General features: G+C 34.9%; 1 protein-coding gene across 1 annotated transcript; it reads left to right on the forward strand.

Annotated features, from left to right (window-relative positions):
- The first annotated feature begins 1,369 nt into the window (after positions 1 to 1,369).
- On the forward strand, positions 1,370 to 8,391 carry LOC106057526 (interferon regulatory factor 8-like). Its single transcript, XM_013214760.2, has 2 exons — positions 1,370 to 1,602; positions 5,397 to 8,391. The coding sequence occupies exons 1-2, from the start codon at positions 1,593 to 1,595 to the stop codon at positions 7,541 to 7,543; spliced, it is 2,157 nt and encodes a 718-aa protein (XP_013070214.2). The 5' UTR covers positions 1,370 to 1,592; the 3' UTR covers positions 7,544 to 8,391.
- The last annotated feature ends 2,293 nt before the right edge of the window (positions 8,392 to 10,684 follow it).

The following is a 10,684-nucleotide window of genomic DNA, read 5'->3' on the forward strand; positions in this document are numbered from 1 at the left end:
AACAAAATAGCGACATGACTAGTTTATAAATCGTTAGTTAATGTTTAAAATACAGTAGTTTAAGTTTGTTCGTGTCCATACAATTAGTCGTTTTCACTTAAAAGCTCAGGGAAATAGGAAATTAATACACACTGGGGGAATTTTGGGGCCCATCTCCACTTGGTGCCCTGTGCGGCCCGCACCACCCGCACATTGGTAGCTACGCCACTGCACTAACCACATTTCTTTCCTTTGTTCGAGATACCAAACAAAAATAACAAACTACCAACAGTCAATTAACTAAGTGGTTAGTATTTTTGTTTATTGATTCTTGTTGTCAGGTAAAAGAAATAAATGTGCAAAATTTCAACCTGATCCGTGATTGGGAGTCGTAGAAATAACGTGTACAGTGAACAAACAGTTTACCAGACAAATAGACAAAGCTAATATAAGCTTTATAAAAAACAACAACAAACAAACATATTTCATCACTGAGCCTGTCTCTTTATAAATTTCGCGAATTATTGACCAATTAGTCTCATATTGAAAGTTTTGGGGATTTACCTTCTGAAATGATTACTTTCCTCTCAAAACCTCAACCAGAATGTGGAAAAAAAACACACCTTTGAATTGATCTTCTTACTAAGGCAGAAAGGTTCTACTTAGAGGAGGAAACGGCCTACCGTAATTAGTTTTTTTAAAATAATTTAGTAATAATGCCGTTTTTAATTGATAAATACTAAAATGTAAAATAACTACATTGCAAATGTGGCCAGTTTTTTTTAAAGAAAGACCAACTTTGTATCCCTCTTGTAAGCATTTAATGATTTGGACATTTGTATCTACAAACAAAATCATAATTATGGTGGAATAAGGCTTTAAATAAAATATATAGATCTAGAGGAGATCTACAGTAGATAAACCCCTCCTGTTTGGTTATATATATTGAGATTTTATTTACTTTTTTGTGTCTGCTTTTGCCAAGATATATTTTTCCCACTTGGGTGTCACCGTCAGAATGGGTGTCACCCGTGCGGACCGTACCTCCCCGCACCTACTAGTGACGCCACTGAGCTTGACATCATCATCCCCCTTAGGTCGCATGGTAAACTTTTACTGCATAGAAGAAAGGCTAAAAGCGGTGAGGAGGTTTGGCTTTCACCAACTGAAATTCGGTGACGCCTCTGATTTATCTAACACTTCATCATATTAGATAATTGCTAATAATTCTGACGTGTCAAAAGGTATAAAATCTTCACGGATTATTTAGCTCTCTGTAATGAGTGGACATGTCCTAGTTTTTTTTTTAAGCTTGGTTTATCTAACATGACTTAGTGACAAGAAAACTCTAGAAAGTCTACATGAACTAGATTGATTAAATTATACCTTGGGATATTACCTTAATAAAACCCTGGCTGGAATTTCCGATTATTATGTTACATTTATTTTTAGACAGGCTTGATCCGCAGTGACATGTGTTTTTGAGGTAAGTAAAAAAAGCTAATCAGTACTTTTATTGTAATCACACAAGGTGCAGATGTTTACAAGACCGTTGGATAGCACATGTTCGTAGACGGCTTGTGAGGAGCAGGGAATCCTGTGATTAAAGAAACATGTCTCACGGTAAGCTTGTGTCTCAATTTTTTTATACTGATGTTTTTTTTAAACATGCAATATCAGGCCCGCCGAAACATTTCATTTTTAAATACTTTTAAAAATAGACAGCAAAACAATAAAAAAAATATTATACTGATTAAAATTCATTTATTAACTTCCTCTTCTTCATAAAGATAATCATACATAAAACACTAAACCATAATTTGCAAATAGAAAAGCAAGGTCCTATAAAATACTCAGAAAAACACAAAGATAAAGGCTCATTCCTCGTTCCGTATGCTAGGACAGTGCCTTTGGCATTGGTAAACAATGCAACCACCTAGGGCCTGCCATTGTTTGTATGTGTCTCTCACAGGACAAAACAAATTAAGGCAAAGACGGCAAATTTGGGATTATATTGTTATATATTGAAGGAAGGCGACTCAACGAGGACATGTGCTTTTTTTACAGCTCATCACTAACAGCAATCATAACGGTCTGCCTTAACCTAGCTTTTTGTCAAGCCTTCTGACTTACGCGCATGGGCGTAGCCAGAATTGTTTTTCCGGTGGGGGGGGGGGGGTTGGGGGGGACTTTTTTTTTCTGCCCCCCCCCCCCCCCCGGCGAAAAAAAAATATTTATATGTATGTATGTGTGTGTGTGTGTGTACATAAGCTTTATTACATTCTAACCCTTCATTCTTTCGGAAGACGTTTATTGTGCCCTAGAATAGGTTCTTCGTGAAGTTAGTGGGAAAATTGTAGACTCCCCGCCATTGCCAGCAAGGGGGTCTAGGGGAGCGCCAGGAGCTCCCCCAGCGCGGGGCGAAACCCCGCCGCCAAGCACAATTTCTGGAATTGAAAGCTAACATGCATATTCTGAGGTATCTACAGTGCATTTTCTTGCTATTAAAAAGTTTTATTTCAAAAACCTAATGTGCTATTCTTACCGGCTTAGACCCTCCCTCGCCTTTCGGCGCATTTGCCGTCAAGCTGTTTCCACAAATATACAAAAATGCAGCTTCGGTGTATGGAGCCATATAGGAGACAAAGAGTGCAAGAAATTTTAAGAACCAACAGAAACGCTATTTAATAGATGTGGTGAACATTCTTTTTCAGAAAACGGTTCTTGCCTAAAATTTTGGTACAATGGAAATACTTTTTTCTTCCTAAATTATAGCCTCTAAAGGCGCAGTTTAAGATTTGATTGCCAGATGTCTTTTATTTGACCTATCTTTGCTTTATTTTATTTATTTTTTTATTTTTTTGCGGGTAAGGTGTACTATTGACAAAGTGATGGCTAATTGTGTGGATAAAACCCCTAACTGAAAGTGAACCTAGAATGTTGAAAAGTTTATCGATGTTTTAGAAAACCACGTAAAAGATATACGTATGAAAGACAAAGTTACTTTAAGCACCTTTGTATTTTGTTTGAAATCACACCTGGCAGAACAACAGATCAGATTCAAAAGTTATAAGATTTTAAGGGGAAAAAAGCTGGTGAGATCTGCTTTACCTCTTAAAATGTCTAGAAAGGAGTGAGTTTGAATTTAGGATATGTCGAGATCAGGAATATACAAACAGAATGCAGCTTCGGTGTATAGAGACATAAAGGAGTACAGGAAATTGTAAGAACCAACAGAAAAACTATCATGTAATAAAAGTTCCCCTTTCAGACCTTGTGGTCAATAGGGCAGATGATGTAAAGGTCATCTGTTTCTGTGGCCTACGGTTAACTAGGGTGTCATGTGGCCAGCACAACGACCAACCGCCTTTACTTTTACCCAACTAATGTCAGGTACCCATTAGAGCTGGGTGGACTCAGAGGTCCCCTGAAGATTAAAAAATCCAAGTTCTCACCAGGATTCGAACCCGGGACCCCACTTTTCGGAAGCCAAGCGCTTTACCGCTCAGCCGCCTCACCTCCAATAGATGTTTATAAGATTCACTTAATCTATGTAGTCAACACTCTTCTTCAGAAAATGCTTCTTGCCTAAAATTTTTGGTACAAAGGAATTAATTATTTCGTTAAAAAAATAAAAGCCTTTAAAGGCGAGCTTAAGATCTGTTGCCAATGTTATTAATTTTACCTATCTTTGCTTAATTTTCTTTTGTGGGGAAGGTGTACTAGAAGTCCAAAGATACATAAAAGTAGGCCTACCTTTAAACTATTGACAAAGTGGTGGCTAATTAAACTTTTTCTTTACCAAAAAAAAATACAATCGTTAAAGAAATTAAATGTTGGTGTTCGATACGTGTTCAAGTTTAAAATCCAGAAAAGAAAAAAAACAACATTGAACAATTGAACAATAAATACATTGTAACAACTGAATTTTTAAATTTAATTGACACTCATTCTATAGTTGTTTAACAATCAATTAATGTAGTTAATTATAAAGTATGGGTATTATAGCTTAACAAACAAAAAAATACGAAATTTTTCTTGGGGTGGGAAGCGGGGGGTGACACCCTGGGTTGACCACACCGGGTGACATCCACCCTAGTGGATATATAATGGCGGAACTATATTTTTTCGGTTTTTATTGTTTTAAATTTGACATTTTATTTGGAGCTACCATTTTTACTTTGCCTAGGGCCTCCGATCACATAAAGACGACCCTGATTGTGGCAAAACCAAAGCTGATTTTAGAAGGACAAAATCCATATGCCATTCTTGCTCTGTTCATTTTGCTTGAAATGACTTATATAACACTTTCAAATTTAATAAAGTGTAAGCTACTTCAGCTGAAAAGAAGCATTAGGAAAAAGAAGAATATAAAAAACAACAACAACTAAAGCCTATCTAAAGGAAAGAACCGCTAATTACTGTCATTTATCTGAAAATTACTTTCTTCCATATAAAACAAAATTAATGGATTAGTACTAAATCATTAAGTAATTGATTTTTTAAAAATAGGTTTGTGTATTGTTATCGACTACGACTAATTATGCCAAAATTTCAACTTTATTTGAGAATGGGAAGTGGGAGAAAAAACTGTCGAAACGTAATAAAGGGACTAAATCCATAAATATATATCTATCGGCATCTCTCATTAAGCAGCATTTATTCCCATTATTTCGAGATCAAACAAATATTTAATCACCAACAATGAATTGAATAATTGTTAAGCTTTTTGTTTGATTCTTGTCTTATCAGGCTCAATGAATAAGTGTACAAAGTTTTAACTTGATCCGAGAATGGGAAATGGAAAAAAAACATGTTCAAACTTTTTAACCAGACAGACAGACAGAGTGAGTTGATATAAGCTTTGTAAAAATCCAAACAGACAAAGAAAAGAGCTCATAAGATAGAGGCCTGAAGTTTAACAACCAAAAGCTTATGCTGTCTTTTTGCAGTCTTTGGTCTTTTTGTTTGAAATGTCAGTTATGAAATGCTCCTTGATTGTGGTCTAACGATGACCGTCTGTCCCTAGCTCTGCTTCTAATGCCGTGTAAACGATCTTGGTCGATCCAATTTATTTAATTTTTTAATGAAATCCGTATCCCATTTCCCAGAATGGAAGAGCTGTCGAAATATAATAATTACTATTTAATTTCTGTATTATAAAATATTAATTTAAAATTTAGGAATGAGGAAGTGGAACAAACAAGTTGGATATTCGACTTAAATTTGTTTCTTATTATTATGGCTACCTGGGTGTTCGACCAGAACGGGAAAAATAAAATGTCCAGCCCAGTAGGACATTCAGTCGGAGAGAGTTAATGCAAGCAAGGTTTCAAGTCAGAATTAAAAAACTGAACTAAGCTTAATGTAGTTATATTTAATATGCATAATCTGCTTAAAATCATTTTCTGTTTCAGAGATGACAGAGGATCATAAAAATCTTAACATGGCGAACTGGTTAGCTCAACAGTTGGCCACGAAGGCCTGTCCTGGCCTGAAACTAATCGATGGCAGCGGCTGCATATTTCGAATACCTTGGTGCAACGAGAAGAGCGGCGGCCTCAGGCCAGGAGGAGATGACACCAGCTTCATCATTGCTTGGGCGCGTCACAAAGAGTATTCCGGCACTTGGGAAAATGACAAAGATTTAAGGCATTGGAAAGAAAATTTTCGCAATGCCTTAAACAAGTGCAAGAATATAGAGAAAGTGGAAACACTGAGTGTGAAAAACGAATACATCGTTTGTCGATTTACTGAGAAATTTTATGCCACGTTAAAACCTCCGATTGGGCAAAGCAGAAAACGAAATCTAACCGGCTGTTCATCTTCCTCCAGTTTATCACGTGATGACGATGGTATGCCCATGATTAAAAAATCTCCTTCTTCGGTGCCCCCTGCAAATGTGGGAGGAAATCTAAAGCTGAACGGGATTCCAGGTCAATCATCGCGATCATTTAATAGTTCACCTTCCAGTCAGGTGACATCCTTAGTTCAGTTTCCTATTTTCCAGTCTCAGAGTCATCCCAGTAACAATGTCACTGAATGCATTCAAGTTGATATCATGTACGGCTTCAGAGTAAAACGCTGTGTAACTTCTGCAAAACTCAACAATTCGATGCAGTTTTGTCGCATTGGAAGCTTTGACATCCCAGAGCTAAACGAAACCTTATCAGTAGAAAATGAAATCCGTATCCCATTTCCCAGAATGGAAGAGCTAGCACATCACGCATTTAATGAAACAGAAAAAGCAACTATTAATGAAATTGTAAGCGGTGTCGAACGAGGAATCATTCTCAGTCACGACGTTTCTGGTATTTTTATTCAGAGACGAACACCTCTGTATGTTTTTTTGACAGACGGAAAGAGCAGGTCTGAGCTTTTAAGTCGAGAGGACGATTCGAACCTGGAACTGGCTTTTGATATCAGCGAATTCTATAAAGAACTCGGAGACTATAAAAACGGTACAAGCAGGCGTTCTCCTAAACCGTGGATTATTTTAACAATTGGGCAAGATATCGAGGGTAAGAGAGAGAACCCACTTGAAGGTTGCGCGGTTTACATTCAAATAATTCATTTGCAGGCCCAAGAAATTCTGAGAAATGAGCAAGAACGAATTCGTGAAACTAAGCCCCCCTTGTGCTCTAACCAAGATAAGATAGACATAATGCTTTCATTGCTAAATGATCCCAATGGTGCAGACATGATCATCTCTCTCTTTGGAAACCAAGACAACAATAAGTCACTTGAATTAAACAGTCTTTCTGACAGTTCGCAATCCGCATTTTCTGAGATACTGAGTTTGCAAAGAGAAAACATCTCACTGGCCAAATGTCAAGACTCTGGTGTTGGTAACAACGTCATGTCTGTGGAGATCTACTACTCGGGTTGCCTCGTCAGTCGAACAGAAGTTCCCGAATCCGCTTCTAAATGCAGAATTTTCTTCGGTTCACGTGAAACGCAATTAAATGAAGATAATTTCCTGGAAGACGGTAGCTTTGGGGTACGTCTGCCAGACGTGAATGTATTAGACCAGTACTCAGTAGGTGATAGAATAAAAAAGGAAATAGAGCAAATGTTGCTGGACTTAACTCTTGGTGTTCATTTTATGTACAACAAGCAGTCTACATCTATATACTCCGAGCGTAGATCAGTTATACGGGTTTTTAAAACAGACAATAAAAAAACAATAGGAAAAATTGACAGAAGAACAAACCTTGTTGTTCCTGAGCCTGAACTTGTTTTCGATTTTTTAAAATTCATAAAAGATTTGTCACAATCCAGCAATGGTCCTAACTTTCCAAAGCCTTATGCCATATTGACCATCGGCCATGAAATAGAACCTGTAGAAGAAAACCCTTTGCAGAATGTTTTAATATACATTAAAGTGACGCATAATATTGCTGATGTTCTTCACCAAAATGCCGTAGCAGCTAACGACAGACATTCCTCTTTGAAATATTCTATGCCTGACTCACTGGATAAGACTATAAAGTGTCTTCAAGAACTGAGATTGACTGAAGGCTTTACAAAAATGAATGACGTCTGTCGTCACCTTGCTTCTTAATGTATCCTTTAAATTAAATCGTGAAAGCTATTCTATAACAGAAATTAAAAGACATTAGAGAACACATAATGTAATTACATAGCCTGTTAGGCCGCTTGCACACTACACGGTTTTGACAGTGCTTCAAAATTCCATACTGAAGATATGAAGACGGGCGTGATACGTATTAAGCGTTTAGGGTAAAATGGTTGTTCAACGATTTGAAACAAACGTGTCATGCCACTACATTCGACGGTCGACGTCCGGCATCTTGGAATCAATGGCCTTCCTTACGCATGCTTACACACTAATAGGTTGACAGCAAGGAAAGATAAACTAATGACAAAACAATAATTTACTTACGATTTATCTTACAAAACACAACAAATAAAATCTGAACAAAAAAGTGTGTAAAATTCGTCAAATGTGAAAGCTAAAATAACACTGCAAAAACTATGGTTAAAGCTGTGAAATTTGTAGGTCACCTTAGTATGTTACCAAAGCGATCTGTAATTAAAGACCCTATGTCTTTAAAAAATCCAATATTTGAAATACTTTTAATGCTTGTATTATTTTAACATAATTGTTATGAAAGAATTATTTACAAATCTTTTGTGTACGATATTTTGGTTTTTAAAATTATAGGATAAATGCTTCAATTGGCGCCAGGCTCATGTGTATGTAGTCTCTTACGTTTGTTAATGATTGTGAATAAGGTAATATTGTCTTCTGTCCATGTGGGAGACTCATTCAAGCCACTAGGAGATGTTGCTGATTTTGTTACAGTAAATAATCAATGACTATAGGTGATGAAAGTATTTGTCTGTATTTGTAACAACTTTGAAAGTAAATTCAATAGTTTCAATGTACTTCTTGTTTTTTTTTTCTTTTAAAATTATAATTAAGTAACTTTAGAATTTAAAAAAAAAAAATATTATATTATCCCTTTGTTTTCCAGTTTATTTATTATTTGCCTCCCCTTACTACCTAAAAATAATAAAGAAAATTAAACAATAAATTATTATAGTTTTAAACAATAAATAGTTTCACAAATGATTTATCTGTCCCTTGCTAAATTGTTTATACCAGTGGTCTACACTGTTGCTGTAATAGAAGGATATCTATTGTTTTTTTGTTCTTGCGCGCGTAAACGTTTATGATTTGATAAACAAACTACGTAATAACACTTGTTTTATCTACATATGTAATATATTAATATATAAATGTTAATTTAAAAAAACACTAAAGCAAAAATTCAAACAGAATTGTTCAACCTTTTTTTAAACAATGAGAACATTAAGAAAGTCTATCGTGAGACATACCATTCTGCGCACAACCTCGTTAAAAATATTTCCCTCCCAAAGATTGTTCAATGACATAATGTAATTTTAAAATACAATTAAATGAATGATTATGATTAAGTTATAAAGTATCTCATAAAAATAATAAGTATTCAAATGTTCTATTTTGAATGACAACATTCTCAAATGAGGTCATGAAACCAAGTCGGCTTCACGAACATAGAGCAGTATCCAAAATTAATTAAGAGTATTCATTAACAATTATTCGAAAATATATTTATTAAAAAAAAACAACTCAAAGCAAAATATGTTTTAGTGGCCTCCCCCCCCCCCTCGCCAAAAAAAAAAAAAAAAGAAAAACTTTAAGTCTCATGATGTTGTTTGAAAATTGATTAAAACTGAAATTAAAATAGTTTAAAACATCTGTCACACAAATATTTTTTTTTTTGTTAGTGATGAAAATTAATTTTAAAAATGTGTTGATGTAGCTTATTGCGACATATGGGAAGCCATCAGTGGTTGGACGTTACAAAGGCTTCACAAGTAATATAGAATAAAGCAAATCCAGATATATCCACAGGAAAACATCTTGTTTAAGATTTAGCCCACAATTTCATTCCTATTTGAACCTAATTATAAAAATTATGAATAAATAACAAAACACATGTTGAAATTAAGCGCATCTTTCAATAGTTGTGTGAAACAAATGATGAGCAGCATGTTAAACTGTTATAGTAAACTGAGGTTCGCTGGATTTCGAAAACGAGTTGTATTGCTCGTTTTGTTAAGTTCTTTGATACGATTTAAGATTATTTTTTTATAACTGGAAAAATAATCGGTTGGCGATAATATAAAGCAAGGTAGAACAAAAAATATTGTTTTACATGGTAGGCATCTAAAGCAAATAAATAAAAACAACCTCCGACTGCAAGGAAAAAAAATTACTTTCATTGATTAAGTCATTTTCTATTTTATTGAGACATTAAAACTATTTTAAAGTGTTTTCCAATGTCACAAAACTTGTTTGTTGACAAATGAATTACTGCACAAGGACATCGATGTCTATGCTATCCACCTAACAATGCTCTATGAAAAAATGACGATTATCTTCTAGGATGCAATAAACTAAACAAGGTTACAGAGACAGTTTGTGTGGAAACACAAACTCAAAATCGGCCCCCGAAGTGGTCCACCCAGGCAGGTAAAAAGGCAGGTTTCAATATTTTCAGAAAGAACACAATGAAATTCTATCAAAGACAAATGACAGAGATGAATGGAGAAAGAAAGTTGACAGATCCATTGTGGAGCCCCCCCCCCTCTCTCTCTCTCTCTCTTTATATATATATATATATATATATATATATATATATATATATATATATATATATATATATATATATATATATATATATATATATATATATATATATATATAGTTGATGACAATATGCGCATTAATCTGAAAATTAATCAGTTAGTTAAAACAATTAGTACTAATTAATTAATTTTGTTTTATATGACAGAAATGGAGCTAAATCCTGCCAGTAATTAGCGGTTCTTTGCTTGAATAAGCTTTTTTTTTTTTTTGCTTGTTAGATAGATTAACTCACGTGGTGACCAACTAGTTAATTACTCCTGTAGTGGAATACCTATCCAGGCCTTGCAGATCACTATCGCTCCGCGGAACACAGTTTGGGAAACACTGGTTTAGAAGATTAATCATAGAGTTAATAAGGAAAACAGAGGGTAGAATTAAATTAATTAAGAAGTGTGTGTGTGTGTTTGTTTGTGTGTGTGCCTAATTGATCTTTTATTACATTCTGACCCTTTATTCTTTCGGAAGATGTTCATTGTAACCTAG

Source organism: Biomphalaria glabrata, chromosome 6 (genome assembly GCF_947242115.1).
Source record: "Biomphalaria glabrata chromosome 6, xgBioGlab47.1, whole genome shotgun sequence".
NCBI lineage: Eukaryota > Metazoa > Mollusca > Gastropoda > Planorbidae > Biomphalaria > Biomphalaria glabrata.